The sequence below is a fragment of the Dipodomys spectabilis genome, unplaced genomic scaffold (genome assembly GCF_019054845.1).
Source record: "Dipodomys spectabilis isolate Male_0828 unplaced genomic scaffold, ASM1905484v1 ptg000009l, whole genome shotgun sequence".
NCBI lineage: Eukaryota > Metazoa > Chordata > Mammalia > Rodentia > Heteromyidae > Dipodomys > Dipodomys spectabilis.
Window position 1 is genome coordinate 30,066,213 of NW_024870686.1, and position 21,692 is coordinate 30,087,904.

Consider the following 21,692-nt stretch of genomic DNA (forward strand, 5'->3'; position numbering starts at 1 on the left):
TCAAACATATCATCATTAGTGCCATTAATGACCTAATTTTCATTGTGTCTCATGTTCTATATTAGGTTAAGTTTGATTAGGTCAGCTTCATTGTGCTATCCTGATTCATTCTCACATCTACATTGTGCTCTTATTCCTGTAATGCAGAGTACTGCTTCTCTTGGGCTCATGCTATATTTCTTTTGAATGACTGGTAAACATAATTATGCAGTCCTGTATCTGTCCAAAGTCTATGGTCTTTCCAATAAACCTGACTGGATGAATCTACTAATAAAAGAAGCCATAACAATTACAACTGTGCCATGCTAATGTCTATAGACATCTATTACCAGGGTCAAGATGATTATATGAATTTTAAAATCAATAAGCCACACATAAAGTTGGAGAAAATGTATTTTAATTGTGTAACAACAAAGAATGGCCTTGTGGGTAAGGCCAGACACACCATCCTATCTCTTACCAGAATCACAATCCATATAACCTAGATGGAGGCAAAGCATGCAAAAGGTGGAGAGAAGACCTCACCAAACTGCAACAACTGACTAGAATTAGCTAAGCAGAGATGAATAAATAATCATCACACATGTACAGATAAGATTTTGTAAGTCCTACTGCATCCTCATTAGGGTGATATGCTTATTGAGACAGAGAGAGAGAGAGAGAGACAGACAGAGACAGAGACGGGGGAGAGGGCGAAATCAATGAGAAAGATTATTGAAGATTGTAATAGCATAGAAAGTACCATTTTCCTAAGAGAAGAAACTAAATTTTAACCCAAGTTGCTTTTACATTTGACATAATTTTTGTCAGAATCCCACTGAGTATATATTAATTTTATAAATCAACTACAAAATTCATCTGGACAGCTACTTTACAAGAATAAGTAACCAAGGGTTCCTCATTCTTTGATAATGAAGAACAATTATGCAATTATATCGTACTAAATTAAAAAATGGCTTATAACACACTTGAGGCCTCCTGGAGTAAGAGAGCTAGTTTCTCTGGGCAGCTTCAGTCTTTAATCTGTTTTGTACCTTGAGTTTAATCAAGTATCCTCATCTTTCCAGCTGTCGTAATCAGAATAAATACCACTGGGATTCCCAACTCCCTTTACCCACTCTACGCCTGAATTCCTAATGTTCCACTTACTCTTCTCAGTGCACTCATCACGACGACTGTCATTGTCACACTTACCCAAGCCACCCGTGCAAGAACACAGGCATTACAGAGCTCCACTAGAGCAAGTCTAGTCTAGACTACAGTTTTCTTTTTTTAGTTTCTTGCTTTGGTCAAGAACCCCAGCCAAAGTATGTAATGATTTTTATGTTAATAATTTTTAGGCTCTTTTAAGATGCTTTTTAAAAAATTAGACTCTTCTTATCCTAAGTTAGCATATTTAAAAGGTACTTTTCAAAACAATGTTAATGCCAACAATTTTATTTAGATCAGTTGACCAAATAGATACTTCAGGAGCTATCAGGAGATGTTTTTGCCTATATGTATGTCCAGGTTACTATGACTATCTTCCTATTATCATGAACACAAATATCACAACAGCATGGTATTTTATGCTGTTTGTTGAATTAAATATTTCAAGTTATGTAATACACTTTCCTATAACATAACTGTATGAGAGGTGACCACATCTTCATATTCAGCATCTGACAACAAGAAATTCCATAAGACTTCATAATACCAAGCAAGAGAAACATATTTGTTCCTACAAAGGTCTATGCAACTCACTGTTGCAAATCTAATTAATGAGGAATATAGATTCTTTTTTTTATAAAGGCACTAATTATACTTGACACTGGTTGCCATCAACATCTAGCATCCTCTTCTCCTTTAGTAATTAAAAATGACTTTTTAAATAAGAATGTGTAGCAGAGAAAGTTTCTTTTTAGGAACTTCCATAGTACAGGAGGCTAATCATTAGACCTAGTTCTGGCTAATCAGATCAGTCAGTTAGTTGCTAAAAATTGTCACACAATTAGCCACTGTAAAGCTTAGTGATTTCAATCAACTTTTATTTCTTACATCCATGTCTTTGAAGCCTCTTGCAATTCAGATAATATAGGGTTGATCTTGTAGATTACTAGGGTTGGCCCAAGATGTAGGCACAGGTCAATTTCATCAGGCTCCCATCTTCTATGGATCATCAACACTAACTGGGCTGATTCTTCTCATGAAAAAGACATAGGCCAGTGGGGTAAGTTCTACCACACAGCACTGTTCAAGTCTGTGTTCATATAAAACCCAATAATATTCCATTGGTCAAAACAAATCCTACGGTCAAATCTAAAGTCAAAGAGCAGAGAAGAATCCTATACATCCGCCCTGAAGACTGAGTAAATCCAATAGGATATGTATGTATGCCTATGAGAAGGAATTTATTATGAAAGGATCATACAACTCCAGCAATTGAGAAGTGGCATGACAGCTCATTAGCCAGCTAGGGGTCCTGAAATATTTGTGAGGGGGTTCAGTTCAAGACAGGAGGACTCAGAACCCAAAAAGTCAGTGGTGTAACTTGGTTGGCGTTAGAAATCTTGAGTACCTAGGAAGCATGAGGCTGGTTAAAATCTTAGAATTTGCATCCAGTAAACCTAGAGTTTTGATGTACAGAGGAGATATGAGTTTTAGGGGAAAATACCAGATTCCTCTGTATTTATTCTCTCTGAGTCCCCAGCCAGTTGGATAGAGATGGTCAACATAGTCAACATTGAGGATGAATCTTTCTATTCTCTTTCAGTTTCTAAGATTTCTTTAGCCAAGTCAAGTTAATACCTAAAATTAACCATTGCAGTACCCCTCCGAGGATGAGAATAACAATCTAATCTACCACAGGACTTAAGCAGAAGTATCATGTTTCAGTTTATTTTTAGCGGACAGGCTCAGGCTCTTTGCTCCCAGGATAGCTGAAATCCTTGATCATGAGACAAAAGCTCTATGACATACCTAAAGATTGAAAGCTAGGGAAGGTGAAAAACGGTCCCTGAGATAATCAAATACAGCCCCTGGTAGCCCAATCTTTTCTTTTCAACCTCCTGAACTTATATTCTTTTAACCACTGTTATCAGTGTTTTATACTTATAGCCAAATCTGCTTCTAAATAACTAAAAGCCAGCATCTTATATACATAACACAATTAGACTGTGACATTTTCTTAGTAGCAATCAGTGGATTTAGAATCAAATACTTCAAGAGGGAAAGTTTGTGATGGCAAATCATTTGATTAAATTGTTTCTGCTCACATTGTTTCTGCATGAGGTGTGCCATAGAAATAAGGCAGATGGTCAAGAAAAAATCAGAATTGTGGAATTTACTGCCTTTTGTAAATAAAGCATATTAAAGCATATTAATAATATTAAAGCATATTATTAATATTAATAAAGCATATTAAAAACAAAGGTGGTATTACAAATGCATCACTTCCTAATTATTTTACTATAGTTCATGATATCCTTATTCTCCAGGTTATTTACCTCTTTGGTGTCTGTGTAATGCTGTGTTACTGTGCAAGTCTCACTGCTTTAAATAAGCTCTAGACAAATAAATAAAATCCAGACTAAAGTTAGCTGGCATGCAAGGAGAGATGGAAGGGTTTACAATTCTATTGGGAGGGTATTTTATAAAGTTACATTCTTAAATGACAGGGAGCCCTATGATCTGAAGCCCTAGAGGATTTAAAAAGTCAACTGCTTCCATGGCTGGGTGCTTCTATGAATAGTGTCTCTAAAATAGGAAACCAAGCAGTTAAGATTGCAATCTTGATATCAGAATGCTAGCATATGAACCCAAACTTTATACAAAGACTGAATAGAACTGATTACAAAGACTGAATTGAACTGTGTTTCAGGCCATATCCTACCTGAACGTCGCCTCTCCCATGCCTTAGCCTAAGATGCATGGTGAAAATTAGCAAGCTCATTTGTACTTGCAATGGAGACTGAAGGCAACTTCTTGATTGCCCCAGCTGGAATGAAAATGGCATGCTCAAGAGAAGTTCAAGGTCATGATACCAGAGGCTAAGTCATCCTTAACATCTTCTCGCCAAAAAGAGGCAAGTGACAGTACAAAGAAACCATCTGGAGTCTAAAATTCCTGTCAGCACAATTTAACATAATACTTTGAGCTCTGAACTATTGGATTCATGAATGCTTTTCTTTTCATGGAATGGGTGGGAGGAGAATAGAATCACATTTGGGTGGTGTTGAGCTTAGTGTGAGAAAAAGATTTATTTTACAAATCTTAATATCCAGAGGGAGTTATCATTTCCAGTTATATCATAAAATAAGCTTTGGCTGTGGACTGGAGCTAGCCTTTATATATATCATGGTGCACGCGTGCGCGCGCGCACACACACACACACACTGAAACAGTATTGTTAATTTTCAAGACATTTGTAAGCAATTACTCACAGCCATTTTATTAAAACTAACATTAACTTAAGAGTAAATAAAGCATATTAAAAACAAAGGTGGTATTACAAATGTATCATTTCCTAATTATTTTACTATAGTTGATGATATCCTTATTCTCCAGGTTATTTACCTCTTTGGTGTCTGTGTAATGCTGTGCAACTGTGCAAGTCTTCCCAACTCTATGTTTAACAACCCCACATTAATAACTTGAAACCAACTGTGTCAGCAGTATTTACTCTAGGAAAATCTCACATACTATAAAGGAGACCACTCTCCGCTCCTACCTACAGCCAATTGTTAAATGTTTAGAAGCCCGTTAGAACAAACTACCAATATATAGACACACACACACACACACACACACGGGGGTGGGGGTCATACAGACCGAGTGAGTGTGTGTGTGTGTGTGTGTGTGTGTGTGTGTGTGTGTTTATAATCCCAGCTTAATTATTAACAGAAGTTTTCTTTGTTTCTGAAAATTGTCCTGGTTTAGATGATACAATGTGAAGCGCTCCTTACAGAACAGTTTCTCATCCTTAGCCCTGCTGACATACTGGGTTGGATACTCCTTTGATAAAGGAGCCTGACCTATGCCTTACAGAATGCTTTAGAAGTATCACTGATTTTTACACAGAGGCTGCCTGCAGCCTCCTTCTCCTGGTTATATCAGTCCAAAAGATCTCTAGACATTATTAAAGGACCCCTGGGGGTAAAATTGCCCTCTTCTGAGCACTATTATTACACTCTATAAGGTTATAATCTATAAGGTTAAAAGAAATCTAAAGAAGAAAAAGGCAAAAAAATTCTCTAGTCCTAAAAGAAATGGCAAACCTCTGTGCTTAGATCATTTGTTTTCAAAAACATGTAATTATGTGTCCTTCTCTCTCCCTTTTATTTATGTGTATGGCTTCAAAATGAAACATCCTTTGGATAGTTTTACAACACAAAGCTCTTTTTCTGAAAGAGACTTAGATCCCTGTTTTTGAATTTAACACATGGAGGGATGGAACACTTATTTCCCTGTCTATGTGGGAGTTTGACCTAAATACCTGGTTTCAAATTGTAACTATCTGCTTGTTAGAGAGAAAGAGAAGGTATTTTATTTTGGATAAGGATAATCATCTAGCACAGATATCCACAATACCAAGGATAAATCATGTAGAGGAAATAGTTCTGTGAAATTCTCTTATCTATGAAATGTCATTTATTTCACGAGCATGTGAGTAATATGTTACATATTTTTGTTTTTTAAAACAGCAGTTTCTGTCTTTACAATTTCTGTATTTGAAATTTATTTTATTATTAAATTTTAAATAGGGATACAGGTTGACCCATTGCAACAATGAGATGTACAAGACCTATGTTGAAAAACGAACTTTACAATTTAGGTGAGGGGAGGAAGTATAGTTGAGGTGGGAAGGAAGGGATGGTAGGGGAAAAACAAAGGAGGAGGCAACAAGACTTGATAAGAAATGTACTTGTTACCTTGCTCATGTAACTGTAACCCCTTGTACAGTATTTTCACAATAAAAAACTTATTAAAAATAAATAGTTAAAAATAAATAAATAGTTGTACAAAGAGATGACAATTCTACAAGTTATGAATACAATGTGTCGTGATCAATGTCACCCCTTTACAATAAAATAGTTACGATGTCCTTAACAAATTCCCTGTGTTGTGTGTAACAGTCTGTTTGAATGTGCATTTAATTAAAAATGGTTTAATTTTTTCTACCTTTTTTGTGTATTTGCTTGTTTAGCAAGAAATTTTTTGCCTATTTCACCCAGTAAGGACATCAGCAGTAAAAAGGAATGCAAAAAATAGAAGCAAAATTAGAAAATGCCCTGGGGGTAGAAACAAACAAACAAATAAAAGAGGCCTAAAATTGAATCAACTACAAAGAGCATTTCATACTAAGGGTAGAACGCTTTTACTGGCAATGTTCATCTCATGTTTGAGGAGTTATACTTCCTTGCCCTATCTCTTGCCCTTCAGTTAGTACATGCTGAGAACTGCTCCAACAATTGTCTGTTTTCTTCTCATTGTTCTATATTCCAACAACTGCTACCCTTAGCATATTTCAGACTCCACTGACAAGGAATACAACTCCACTCCATTCATCACCCAACATGATACTTAAACAGGGCTGTTAGATATTATAGACACTCTTAGGGCAATGGAGTATGAGGAAGAAAGCCATGTTGTAATAATAGATAATCCTGGACAAAGTTATGAGGAAAAAAGCCATGTTATAGTGCAGCATAGCAAAATGAAATGGGAGGGTGTGGTAGAGTGTTTGCCCAGTCAGTATGTGTGAAGTTCTGTGTTCATTCTTCAACACCATACACACACACACACACACACACACACACACACACACACACACACACCTCAGAGATATGAAAATGAAACAGGAAGCCTTGGTAGAGTGTTTGCCCAGTCAGTATGTGTGAAGTTCTGTGTTCATTCTTCAACACCACACACACACACACACACACACACACACACACATAACCCAGAGATATGAAATGAATATGCTAATGTCTATTCCAAAGATTATCCCTTCTTCCTTTCTATGGGTCTTTCCTATTAGTAATCTTTTTCTGTCTAGACTGAACACTTTGGGCTTTCTTCTCTTTAGACTAAGGGTAATATAAGGAGTCCAATACATATGCTTTTGTGCATGGATGTTTTTCGCCACAGTATCTAAAATTATCATGTACCTAAGCAAGCAAGAACTATATTTGGTCTCAAGGAAACAAAGAGGAAGTGAAACAGCAATATAAGCAAAGCTATAAAGGAGACAATTAAGAGATGTTATATATTATGCATTTGGGATCTTTAGGTGAAGCTGAGGTTGGGAAGAGGAAATAGTAATAACAAGTTGACTTTTGGAGAAGCAGAGAATAGAAGAGGGTAGCAAAAAAAAAAAAAGAGCTTATTTGTGCAAAGAAAACCAGACACATGGAAATTAATTAAATGAATTATATGACATCACGAGGAGGGAAGTCAGAGGGGGAAAACTGAGAGAGAATGAGGGAGGGATGACACTGTTCAAAAGGAAACACACTCATTGCCTGAATCATGTACGTATAACTCCTCTGTATACCACCTTTTCAATAAAATATTTTTTAAATGATTCAGTGTCTTCAAACTGAAGACCACAATGTTTTCATGGAGAGTCTCAGCTCACAAAATATATTTAATTTTCTGTGAGAACTTACTTTCATTGAACTGTATTGAAATACCTTTTGGTTTTACTACTAACTCTGCACCAACTCCTGAAATAGTGAGGAGAACGATGATGAATTCTGACAGATCTCGGCTTCCGTGGATCTGATACTCTTGTAGAATGTTCTAAAAAGACTTCCTAGCTGCTTCTTGTCTCAGCTTCCCTCATGTGACTCCATGTTATTTAACAAAACCTAGTGGTATTTTTTCTGTAATAAATTAACCCAAACCAAACAATACACAGTCATAAAGATATCAAAAGAAATACATCTCCTTCTTGGAATAGCTTAAGCCACTGAACTCCCAATGTGGAACTGAATCCAAGCTTTTGCTTATAGTTGAAATTTATGGTGATGGGGTCATTTTTTATATGTCAAAACAACTGAATACTAGTAATTTCATAGTTAGTATATTTTTATTTATAAGTGATAATAAAAAGAAAACTCTTTAAAATGTCTGTTAATGTTGAAATTTCTTTTCAATAGAATTTTGTGCTTCTGGTTAAGTAATGAAAACACATGAAAGGTAATAAAGAATTACCTGAGATAAACTGTTTAGAAATGACAGAATATAAAATAAATTTCCTCATTTGGGGGAGGAGTATAAAATAACATAAGTGAAAATTGACACTAGAATATATAAATATATTCAACTTCATTTCAGAAAAAACAACTTGACCTTGGAGAAGAACGCTATTATCCAAAAAAAAAAAAATTCAGGAGCTATAGAGGTGGTTCACTGGTAGAGCATATGTTCAGTATATACAAAGTCCTGGGTTCAATCCACAGCACAATATGCATAAATAAATAAAACAACGAAAACTTGGATCAATATATCACTTTCAGCTATCTTATATGCTGTACTGAAAACTAACATCTAGTTCTTAGAATAGATGAGTTACTCACCTTTAGAACAGAATAAGCTAGCATGGTTAATGAGTTTATCCATTCCTTGTATTTAATGCCATCACATTAAAGGAGTGGATTTATAAATTTACATTGGAGCATCAAAACAGATGATAGTGGTAAGCATACTCCCGGAATCGTGGAAAACACATCAAAGAAAACTGAAGTCAAAGCAGAAGGAAACACACTGAAAAGGGTAAATTGTATTTTTTGAGTCTGGAGAATTCTTTGTTTTCACAGGCTATCTGGTCCGTGAAGGAAGTTCCAGCCACTGTATATATTTGATAGCATAGCTGTCACTAAGGAAACTGTGGGAAATGGCAGAGGCGCAGTCTCCTAGTGCAAGCTACCCAAAGCTGGCGGTCTGTTATTTAGCTTGCTGCTCCTGACTTGTCATTATGCCAAAGAATCAGGCTTATTCTGAGAAGGAAGAGATTATGATAATTATTTGCAATTGCCAGAAAAGAGAAATAGGCATGCTGCTGCAATACCTAACTTATCTAGAGTATTGCCACATACAATGAACCAGAGTAGCCTAGTTTCCCAATAGCAGGTAACGATTTAACATCAATGATAAGCTGGAGCAAAGATAGTCTGAAGATGAATTGCTTTACTGCAACAAACATGGGAGTAGAACAAGCAGAAAGAATAGATGGAGGAGGGAGGCAAGAATAAGAGAAAGAAAATTATTCAAACATTGGGTGCTATTAATGAATCAAACATGATGCGTTGAAAGACAGATGCTTTTCAGAGTGGAATCACAATCAAATGTGACTAAATGTATCTCAAATGCCAATTGAAGCCACCAGCATGTAGAATCCTGGGACTTGTATCATCTCAGTTTCCATAGGTCAAGTTTTAAAGGGAAATAGTCTTTTTCCAAGATCATCCGTCTTATTTGCAAATTTACATGTAATTGTCAGTGTGAAAATCCATCAGCCTCTTGTCGAGGAAGACTTTCAGCCAGCCTCTTGCCTCAGTTTAACTTGTGTTACAAGATAAAGCTCAAAATGGAGTTAGGACTGTCAAAATATAGTCACATTAATCATAATCAAAACACAAAAGTACTTAAATCTACAAGAATCAGAAATATACATCACAACAAATGCATATCAATAAACATCAAACAACACTTAAGAGCATAAGAATTAAACAGCAATATCATCTGACAATGAAATTGCAAAAACAGCTTGAGGAAAATGATTGTGTATTGAAATATTGATAACTTTCTAAAACAAGCTTAGTTTATGAGCAGCACAAAGTAGACATAGTGGGAGTTACAGAAAGAGAAAACAAAGCAAATAAAGAAAAGAAAGAAAGAAAAAAAAAAAAGAAACACATGTAAATGCAAATGCCCAAATCCGTCTAGGAAAATTTACTTCCTGATTTGAAAACTCACTTTGAAGATTCAGTACTCAGAGTCAGTAGTCCTGACCTTAAGTTAGGAGGTTCTCATCATCTCTGCTGACTATCAGAATACCCTAGAAGGCTTTTAGGAGTCCTTTGACTCCATCCACATTACAAACCAGATTCAGACATCTTGTGGGTTGGGCCTAGGGTGCAACATTTTACTTCCTATTTATTCTTGATACATAATATGCATATATACATATTTAGGGGGATAGTATTGAAGTTTGGAACTCACTTTGAACCCTGTGCTTGCTTGGAAAGCACTCTACCACTCACACCAAACCTCCAGCCCCATTTCCTTTTGATATTTTCCTCATAGAGTCTCATGGTCCTGCCTACCTTCTCCCTCTAAAGTTTGAGCTTTAATCGTATTTACATGTCCCATGTAGCTAGGAGGACAGATGCATGCCACCACATGGCTTGTTGGTAAGACTGGGATATCTAATAGATAATACTATCACTACAATTCTATATCTTTCTGTTGCATGCTAATATACTACCACTTTTAAAAGTACTTGAAAATAAGATGTGAAAAAGAGTCTCTATGTGATCACTGGACTTAATCAGTTTTATTGGAAGACAAACAGCAAAGACACTTTGTAGAGGCAGAAAAAGTGGGCCTTAGAGAACTTAGGAATTGAAGGAAAAATCTCACTTGAGGTCTCCGCTGTCTAAACTCTAATGGAACCAGTATGGCAATATAAAAACAGAGTTGATTTAAGCAAAAAAAAAATTCATCCATCCATTGTCATTTTCTAAGAAGATGAAATCAAGATTTTTTTCTTATAAGAAAGTGATTGTTCCTTAAGAAAAATCATTAAAATGATCATCAGGGAATCTGTCCTAGTTTTAATCAAGATTTAAAGAAATAGGAAAAAAAGTGAAAAGGATGTGGGAAACTGATAGAGAAAAAGTCAGTGAAAAACGACAGGCTGGCTGGTGGGAAGAATTTAAGATTGCTAAATACTGAGTGTAGGAATCCTCAGAGCCCAAAGTCCAAGATTACAGCGAACTTCCTGTGACTAGTACTTACATGTTCTTTTTGTTTTGTTTTCTTCCTCTTTGATCACCACAAGCAGAGTTATCTATTGAGTTTTCGATTAAGCAGTCGTTTAACATAGTAATTTTGTTATTATTATTTTTTTTTTGCCAATCCTACAACTGGAACTTAGGGCCTGGATGCTGTCTCTGAGCTTTTTTGCTCAAGGCTAGTACTCTACCACTTGAGTCACATTTCCACTTCTAGATTTTGTGTTTATTTGGAAATAAGAGTCTCAGAGTCTTTCCGGTCCAGGTTGGGTTCAAACTTTAATACTCAGATCTTAGCCTTTGAGCAGCTAGAATTACATGCTTGAGCCACCAATGCTGAGTGATGATTTTATTTTAAGTGACCTGTATTGATATTCATTACATCTCTAGTTGAATTTTTTTACATCTATTATAGGATGCTTCACTTTCTTTAAAGTAAGTTAGGATAATCACAAATTTAAAGTATTTTTTTATGCCAAGTGCATTTTACACTATAGGTGCGTAGTGTCCAATTACTCAGGACTAACAGAATTGTAATGTGCCTGACAAATACTATTGGTAGATCCAGAAGTTTTGTCTCAAAGGTTACAGAGTTTAAATGTCAGCATGTTACTCAAGATAGCATCTAAAAAAAGATACAATTTTTAAAATAAGAGATAACTAGGAGGTGAAGAATCAGGTGATGAATATACCATGACTCCTTTTAAATAGAGACTAACATGAATACATACCTTAGAGGCAAGAGGAATATCCAACTTATTTACTGCAGGGTGTTCATAAATCTGTACCCAAAACTTTTGGGTCATAGGTATTAGGAAAAATATGTTTTAAATTTACTTTATCATTATTATACAGGTGATGTGCAGAGGGATTACAATTACATGAATCAAGTAATTTCCTTCCATATTGTCTTCTGTTCCCTCACTTTCTCTCAGTCCCTCCTGTCTCCACCCATGAATTGTATCATCACTCTCAGTGCCCAGTGAGCTCCACTGCTGCATTTTTTACCCTTTTTCCCTAGAGTTCTGTACCCTTCCCTTTGCCCCCTCCCACGGATATACACATGAATACACCATACACAGAGTAAAGAAGACAGAATCATCAACAACTAAGAAAGAGAAAAAAGAGGTCTCTTGCTTCCCTATCTTGCAGTTTGTTTCAGTATGTTTATTATTATTATTTTTGGGGGGTCGGTCATGGGTCCTGAACTCTGGGCCTGGGCGCTGTCCCTTAGCTCTTCAGCTCAAGGCTAGCGCTCTACCACTTGAGCCACAACGCCACTTCCGGCTTTTTTTCCCCCTGCTTATGTGGTGCTGAGGAATCAAACCCAGGGCCTCAAGCATGCAAGGCAAACGCTCTACCACTGAGCCACCTTCCCAGCCCATGTTTATTATTTTAGATAATATGAAGAGATGCTTAGGCATTGCATTTTTGTGTTTTTCTTCTAAGATTATCCTCTTTTGGTCTCACTGTATGCAAGTATCTAGAATCCTGAATAATTTATCATATCTTGGTGTATGTTACATCTAATTTATTCATATCAGAAAGAACAGGAGCCATTTGTCTCTCTCAGCTTGGCTTACCTCATTAAACATGATCTGTTCAAGTTCTATCCATTTCCCTGCGAATGACATTATTTTATTATTTCTAATGGTTGTGTAAAGAAAAAGTTACATTTCATATAGGTACAGATTTTTTTGGATCTGCTCATCTATTGTGGGGCATCTGAGCTCTTTCCACAATTTGGCTGCTATGAGTAGTACTGCAATGAACATGGGTACACTGATGTCCTTATCATATCCTAGCAATGAACATGGGTGCATGGACATCCTTATCCTATCCTGGCTCATAATAATTTTACATTATATATACAATTATGGTTATCTGTATGCTTCAGCATTTATTATATCCACTGTGATCTAGAGTAACATTGTAAAATCAAAAGTATTAATATTTCTGCAATAAGATAAATATACTGTTAAAGGGGTCAACAGTTTAGATCAGATAAGGACAGCAAAGTCAGATCAGGGATTGTAGGCCTGTGTTTAAAGCAAAATACTAAGAACAAGAAGAATTTTCATGTTGAAAGTATGAGAGTAGCTATGTGCTAGTGACTCTTGCCTGTAATCCTAGCTACTCAGGAGTCTGAGATCTGAGGATCACAGTTTGAAGCCAGCTGGGGAAGGAAAGTCGGTGAAACTCTTATCTCCAATTAACTGTCAAAAAACTGGAAGTTGTGCTGTGGGTCAAAAATGATAGAGTACTACCTTGAGCAAAAAAGCTCAGGTACAGCACTCAGGCCCTGAATTCAAGAAGAAAGAAAGAAAGAAAGAAAGAAAGAAAGAAAGAAAGAAAGAAAGAAAGAAAGAAAGAAAGAAAGAAAGAAAGAAAGAAAGAAAGAAAGAAAGAAAGAAAGAAAGAAAGAAAGAAAGAAAGAAAGGAAGGAAGGAAGGAAGGAAGGAAGGAAGGAAGGAAGAAAGAAAGGAAGGAAGAAAGAAAGAGAGAGAGAGAAAGGAGAAAGAAAGAGAGAGAGAAAGAGAAAGAGAAAGAAAGAGAGAAAGAAAGAGAAGAGAAAGAGAGAGAAAAGAAGGAAGGAAGAGATAAAGTTCAAGAGTATACTTATAAATCTTGACATCCTTTTCTTACTGAAAAGTGCATCTTTGTTGAATTTGAGAGTAATATGGGGCTCTAGCTACAATAGCTCTGGGAAAAAAAATTCTAGAGTATCTCCTATAGATCTACTACTAAAAAACTCTTGATTTTTAACTCTTCTGAGAATGCATATAATTTGACCTGGACTATGTGAATAGTATTAGGCTGACCTATGAACAAATCATATGGAGTACAATGTCATTATCGGAAGTATTCAAGGTTGTCTAGGTCCAATATTATACTGCCTGGCTTTTGACAGGCTGTCATCTGTATTTCCTCGAAGAATTATACCATGGGGTAAACAAATTATAGATTAACAGAATATGTTTCATCGACCTACCTGGTATGGAAAAAATGGTAGAATAAAATTTCACTGTTTTGTAACCCCCGTGAGTTCCTGGTGTAAGCATCTTCAATTGCGAATTCTGTAAAGGGAGACAGAGGAACAGTCTATTGTCATAGCGACAGTCATCCTCTTAGAGCAAGTCAGGTCATGCTCCATCTCTGGCCAATATCAAAATTGCTCCCCATTTTACTAAGAAAGAAAGTCAGGGTACTTACAAATGCCTGCAAGGATATGTAAGAACTGCCCCTAAATGCCTTGTGCTCTTTTCCTCTATTGATTGCATTTCTACTACAATAGTTTCCTTTCTTTTCCCTTAACACTCAAAATGAGTCACCCCTTCAAAGCCCAAGCTTCTGCCTGGAAGTGCTCTTTTTCCTGATACTCATACTTTCCTCATGTTTTCAATCTTTCCATGAAAGTTGTACTCTTCATTAAGGCTACAAAACTATCCCACTGAAATTACACCCAGTTTGCCACCTCCTCCTTCCACTCCATCAACATCATCCTAACCTGTGTGGTTCTAAGGCTCTTATCACTCATTGTTATAGATGTAGTGCTTGACTAGAACATTCTTAGCACAAGAACATCCTTAGCACAAGAAGGAAGGAAGGAGGGAGGGAGGGAAGGAAGGAAGGTAGGAAGAAATGAAAGAAAGAAGGAAGGAAGGAAGGAAGGAAGGAAAGAAGGAAGGAAGGAAGGAAGGAAGGAAGGTAGGAAGAAAGGAGGGAGGGAGGGAGGGAGGGAGGGAAAGAGAGAGGGAGGGAAGGAGAGAGAGGAAGGAAGAAAGAAAGAAAAGAAAGAAGGAAGGGAGGAAGGAAGGAAAGTAACAATGAGATGTACAAGATACTTGAAAATGAACTTTACAACTTGGGGGGGGGGAGTTGGGGAAGGAAGGAGTTGGGGAGGTGGGGAGGGAAGGGACGGTAGGGGAAAAACAAAGGAGGAGGTAACAATGCTCCATAGGAAATGTACTCATTACCTTACTCATGTAACTGTAACCCCTCTGTACAATATAAACATATATAAAAAAAAGAAAAGGAAAGGAAAGAAAGGAAAAGAAAAGAACGAAAAGAAAGGGCAGAGAGAGAGAGGGAACAAGAGAAAGAGAGGAGGATGGAATGTGTATGCTGTTTAAGGTTGTATTATGTCTCCACCATCAAAATACATAGATCAGAATCCTAATTCCCCAGTACCTCAGAATGTGACCTTCCTTGGAAATAAGGTCATTGAGCATGTAATTAGAGGAGTTGAACTTCCACTGGAAGGCAGGGAAGCAATGCAATATGACTGGTATCCTTCGAAGCAAAGGACACATTGAAACACAGAGACACACAAAGAGAAGGAGCATCACAGGACAACAGGAAAGAAACCAAGTCCAGCAGCTGCAAGGAGCATTGATGCCTGTCAGCTAGGCTGAGTAGCTGGGGTCTGGCCAGAGTGCATGCTACAGCCAGAGCCTGGATTCCTCTCTGCTTCCGTGGAATCCTGACCCCGTGGACACAATGGTTTCACACTGCTGGCACTGGGAACTGTGACACAATCAATACCCAGATTGTGGTACTTTGTGATGGCCAGTGTTAGGAGGCCACACATGTATTTGCATATTACACCATTAATTACTATGTAATTTATGTTATGTATCCAAGCTGGCTTTGAACTCTCCACCTTCCTGCCTCAGCCTCCTGAGTGCTGGGATTACAGGCACACAATCAGCACACCCAGGCAGACTGAGTTCTTCTAAAGAAAAGAAAATGGGTCGCTAGAGGCTGCAAACCATGGTGCCAAGTGCGAGCATCTGATGAGGGCCTTCTTGTTTTACGGCAACATGACAGAGTGCATCACACAGCATGGAAGAGAGCAGGAGGGTTACACACAGGAAGCTATGACAGCAACAAAGCTACTGGCAAGATAATGGGCCTATCTCATGAACAAAGTGTCATGATAACCTAATGATCTCTGAAGGAGCCCCCTCTTACTACTGTTATGATGGCAATTGAATTTCCACATGAGTTATAGAGGTGACATTCAAATGACAGTGGAGAAGCATTCGATAAATAGCTTTTAACTAAAATAATCCTATTACAAATGTCTTCTTTATTTCATCTTTTCAATTGCTTTACTTTTCCCCTGTAGTGTTTTCTTTTTCCAATAGTTTAATAGGTTACAGTGCTAACAACAATAATTTAAATAACCACTAAAACTCAATTGAACCTGCTTCCTAAGTTAAACATTTTTACATAATTGTTAAAAAGCAATGAGGTTGACTGTTTATAATTTCATCTCTATTTATTTCCCCAAGCCATGGATTTGGGGAGGTTCCATTAGAGATAGATACTGTGTCAGACTCCAGGAAAGAATGAAAACAGAGTTATATAATCAGCCCTTGAGTAATGGAGAGCTGACTGAACAAAACTTGTCTAACTCACTAAGCAAGTCTCCATAGAAGACATTCCCATTCATAACTAATTTTCTAAAACCATTAATCCTAACCTTAATGATTTCAGGCCAACAACCTATTCAAACTGTTCAACTTCCAATTATTAAAAACACTCAGTCATCTCTAATTATGGAATATGAATTAGTTCCATTAAGTTCAATAGTTTAAGAGCCCCAGGTTAGTTTACTAAGTTTAACTAAGCTCATCTATCAACCACTATAAAATCTGATATGTTTGACTGTTATTATGTATTTACTAATGTTAATTACTCTAATAGGATGGATTATCTCTCTGTATGTTATTTGTCCTCATTAGTGAGTCTTATTTTTTTTCTTTTTCCCCCCTTTTGGACACTAACAGCAAACCTTGAACTTGGGTATTCTAGTGGAACTGAAAACATTCATGTTTTTAAAATAATCATTCATTTGTCAGAATAGATATTTTTTTCTTTTTGCTCATATGGTGACAAGTGTCTTAAATCCAAGCATTGGGGGAGGGAAAAGGTTTCTGTAATAAAAGTCTCATATTCTAGAAGCAAACCCTGATGTTCTGGCCATAGCTGGTGTAGGCCATACATAGAGCGGTGAAAAAGGATATTGTTGAGGACACTCTTACAAAGCAAAAGTAAGTACATTCCCTTAGGATTCAAAGGAAGAAAGAAGAAAAGGAAGGAAGGAAGGAAAGAAGGAAGGAAGGAAGGAAGGAAGGAAGGAAAGAAGGAAGGAAAGATGGAAGGAAGGAAGGAAGGAAGGAAGGAAGGAAGAAAGGGAGGGAGGGAGGGAGGGAGGGAGGAAGGAAGGAAGGAAAGAAAAGAGAATGAGAGAAAAGAATGAGAGAAAATTAAGGGTGGGCACGACGTCTCCACTCTGGGAGTATAATATAAACATTTGAGGAAAGACGTTCATATGGCAACAAATAGGCTAGAGGAAAGCATGTTCTAAAATCAGGTGGGGCCTTGCATCTGGAAAGGAATGGAGAAGAGTGCTGGTATATGGTTATGAAGGTGGTATCAAGCAATGCATATAGCCAAGCACTGTGTTGGGAAACAGGAGATGGAGGACTCGGGCTGAGTCGCATGCCTTGGCTACCATCCACTATATAGCTGAGGCTGAGGCTGATATATCATGGAAGCCAGCCATGATTGTGACCCCTTGGCTGGAGGTCAGCAGGAGCTGCAGAGATCACCTGAGGCCCAGCACCATTTCCCCACCGGTGAGGTCAGAGCAACTCCCTCTACGTATTGACATCTTTTGGGGAAAGAGAATGGAGCAGAACCAAAGCTTCTGGACTATTGGTTAAATAGCCTTTTATGGTTTTATTGTTTTTCACTTGGTATGAATAGGAATCAACACAGGGGAAATGCTTAAATCAGTTGTAAGTTCTGAAAAAGGCATCAATATTATCTCATACGTATAATCCATATGTTCAATTACTCAACAAAGAGTACTATTTTTTTTTTATAAGACTTTAAAAAGTTGTCAAAACAAGACTGGAGATATTACCTGGTGGCAGAATACTTGCTTAGCATTCACAAGGCCATAGATTTGACCTGTAGCATCACAAAAACACAAGCAAACCTCAAGCAACCAAACAAATGACTGGCAAAAAGAAATACATAAACAAAAAGTTCAAATAGTTGAAAATTTTGATTTAAGTCTAGTAAGACAGCAAATAAACTCCACATTGTATACATAGTAAATGGAAATAACCAGAAATATTACTTTGTATGAACCTTAGTCTCTGTGAACATTTAGTCTTTAAAATTATTTAACAGAAACACAGATGTCATTTAGACTTTATATTTTAAAATATAGAAGATATATCTGAAAGTACCATTTATTTGGTGGTGTTAAATATACTACAAATATAGAAAAAAATTAAAACTTACTTTTACTTGGTAAAACAATTGTGTGTTACTAGGAGTTAAATTGATAATTTTACCACTTCTGACAAATATGAGACATTAATTTTCCTATAGAATTTTCAAAAATGTGCCTGATATTTAAAGTACGAATATAATTTAAGCATATATCTGTCATTTAGTTATGATTTCCTGGGTATACTAAATATTTTGTATTGTCAGCCGGGCGCTGGTGGCTCACGCCTGTAATCCTAGCTACTCAGGAGGCTGAGATCTGAGAATCGCGGTTCAAAGCCAGCCCGGGCAGGAGAGACCGTGAGACTCCTATCTCCAATAAACCACCAGAAAACCAGAAGTGGTGCTGTAGCTCAAGTGGTAGAGCGCTCGCCTTGAGCTGAAGAGCTGAGGGACAGCGCCCAGGCCCAGAGTTCAAGCCCCACGACCGACAAAAAAAAAAAAAAATATTTTGTATTGTCATAAACTCAACACAGATAGCAATGAAGATAGAAATAAGGATATATATCTAAAAGGAATTTCTCAAATGGGTAGTTAAATACTCTTCAGGAAAAATATTTTTGCTTTTTAAGTTTATGGACAACACTATTGAGTTGGTTAGGTATTAACTTTTATTTCCAACAAAGACATCATTTTTTTACTGACAGCTAACATGAAACTTTTTTTGAATGAAATTACAGCCTAGATTGATAGCTGTATACAAATGCACAAAGTAATTACATAACACATTAAAACTCTCACATTATGCACAAATGTTCACATCTAGAACTCTCTTACATAAATTAAATTCTATGTGTCAACAATAGTTCTACTTATTATGCAGACATCACTCGCGTGGAGATATATGCGCGATGTTTTCAATGTTTTTTTTTTTAGCCTCATGAACAGAATTACGACATACGAAGACAATGAATGAGAGACATCAGGTCGGTTTTGATCCCATTATTCAGAAATCCATAGAGAATTGGATTAAGACAACAGGACATCATGCCAAGCAAATGACAAACACAATACACCAACTTGAAATGTCTGTTTGAAATGAGGTTGTCGTTGAAATCGGTGACCACGTGGAACAGGTGCAGAGGTATCCAGCTCACAGCAAACACGAGGATCAGTATGGTCAGACGGTAGAAGACACTCCGAGACCTCTTTTGGATTCTTGTCACGGAGCGCTTCACTCTCGTTTCGTGAACATCAGAGCTCTCTTCAGGTTTCATTTCGAAGCAGGTGGGGACCCCGGGTATGAACTTGCTGGACGAAGAAAGCTGGCTTCTTGCAGAAGCCGAGTTTTCTGGAAGTGCCTGTGAATGGTTCTCTAGGGACGGTCTTGCTGGGGCAGGCAACACACAGGCTGTCTTCTTGCTGTATCGTCTCCTGTGTTTTCTGATGAAGGAATAACTCCACTTACGGCTGCCAGAGAGTTTTGCCTGATTCCCACTCTTTTTGGATGGATGAAGCGTGAAGTTGATCATCTCGTTTTCTTCCAGTCTGTTTTCTTTATTGGACAGCCCACAACTTACACTCCTGCAGACACTGGTATGACTTACAGTGAGACAAACCAAAGGCAGAATGTACTGAACGAGCAATAACGAGATGGTGAAAGCGATTCTGTAGGAATCAGATGGCCACGACTCGACACACAAATACTTGCTGCTCAGCAACGCTGAACCAAACGCCTCCCGAAGTTCCACAAGACTGTGAAACACTGGAAGAGGGGAGCAAAACGCGAAACCGAGTGTCCACACGGTAGCGATCAGGAAGTAGCCATGGTTCGCTGTCAGATTATTAGAGATAGGATGTTTGATCATGTGATACCTGACGATGGCAATTGATATTAAAATTAAAGTTGAAACCAGAACCGACACACACTGGAGGAAAGGCATCACGTGGCACATGACTTTGCCAAATATCCACTGATCTAGCAACACAGAGGTCAGCGTGAAAGGCGAGCAAAATAACACAACCAAGATATCAGAGAAGGCTAAGTTTCCTATGAGAAAGTTGACAGTAGTCTTCTGGCTACGCTTTTTCATGACAGCCATTAAAATCAGTAGGTTTCCCAAAAAGCCAAGGAGACTTACAAATGTATAGAGTCCAATGAGAAAGTACTGGAAGTCATCGACACTGCTTCTATAGTCTTCCCAGACTGGGAAATCAGAATTCCGAGTGGTACCAGTGCTGTTCTCTGTGGCCAGGGTCTTGTTATCATACTCCTTGAGCCCTAAATCCATATTAGAATCCTGCTTGGAATAAAAGACATTCATTAGCAGCTGGAAAGAACAAATTCTGTGAGTGATACAACTTAATCCATTCTGAGGGATATTACATTTTCAAGCTTGTGCCCATTATTTTATTCATCTAAGAAGATTTAGAACAGTCTTTGCTTGTTGCACATTGTAGTTTAAATTCAGCCAATGGCAATGACTACCAACTTAGGGTTATCATCAGTTTTATACTGTACTTACTTATAATAAAGCAGCAGACTTTGCTTTTATATTTGTGTGGGAAATAATATGAGGAAAGGGAAAAGCAAAACTAAGAATCCCAAGAGACATCACTTAATACTTCATGTCTGATATTCTATAATGAAGATACCTGGTACATAGATAAAAGTTCCTTTCTTTCCTACATGAACCAAGGGCAATCTGAAAGCCATCTAACCTAACGTATTACTTAGTCTGCCAAACCAGACAGGATCTCCTCCGATTACTGCCATTATAATGGCTACAGTCGACTTTAGTTGCTTACAAGCAATGTTTAAGAACAATCTGTCAGTTCTTCACCAAGGTACTAATCACAAAGTTCACCACTGCAGGTGTTAAATTAATATTTAAAAGACATCGAACATTTTAAACAAAATTCCAGTAACTTAAATATGTCAATCTTCATAAGCATAGAACATTACCCCAGGGTGAAAGTGTATACAGTATGTATCCGAAAAGTGTTTATCAAGCTATCCTATAATTGTGAAAGCACAATGAACTGGGTGCTGGTGGCTTACAAATGTAATCTTAGCTACTTAAGAAGCTGAGGTCCAGAGAGTTGTGGTTTAACACCAGCCTGGAAAGAAAAGTCCAAGAAACAACATCTCCAAAACACCATCTCTCTCTCTCTCTCTCTCTCTCTCTCTCTCTCTCTCTCTCTCTCTCTCTCTCACACACACACACACACACACACACACACACACACGCATACACACACACACACACACACACACACACACACCAAACAAAAAATTGTCTGGAGGTGTAGCTCAAGTGGTAGAGCACCAACTGAGTAAGAAAGTTGAGTGTGAAGTCCTGAGTTCAAACACTCCCCTTACTACCATCACTAAATTGAAAAAAAGTGCCCACAAGATATTCATAACATGCAAAAGGGATT

The 21,692-nt window shown here is 37.4% G+C and overlaps 1 protein-coding gene across 1 annotated transcript; it reads right to left on the reverse strand.

Moving 5' to 3' along the window:
• Positions 1-18,975: 18,975 nt before the first annotated feature.
• Npy5r (neuropeptide Y receptor Y5) lies at positions 18,976-20,560 on the reverse strand. The gene has a single exon (XM_042702123.1). It carries the CDS (start codon positions 20,540-20,542, stop codon positions 19,202-19,204), a length of 1,341 nt encoding a protein of 446 aa, XP_042558057.1. The 5' UTR covers positions 20,543-20,560; the 3' UTR covers positions 18,976-19,201.
• Positions 20,561-21,692: the final 1,132 nt, after the last annotated feature.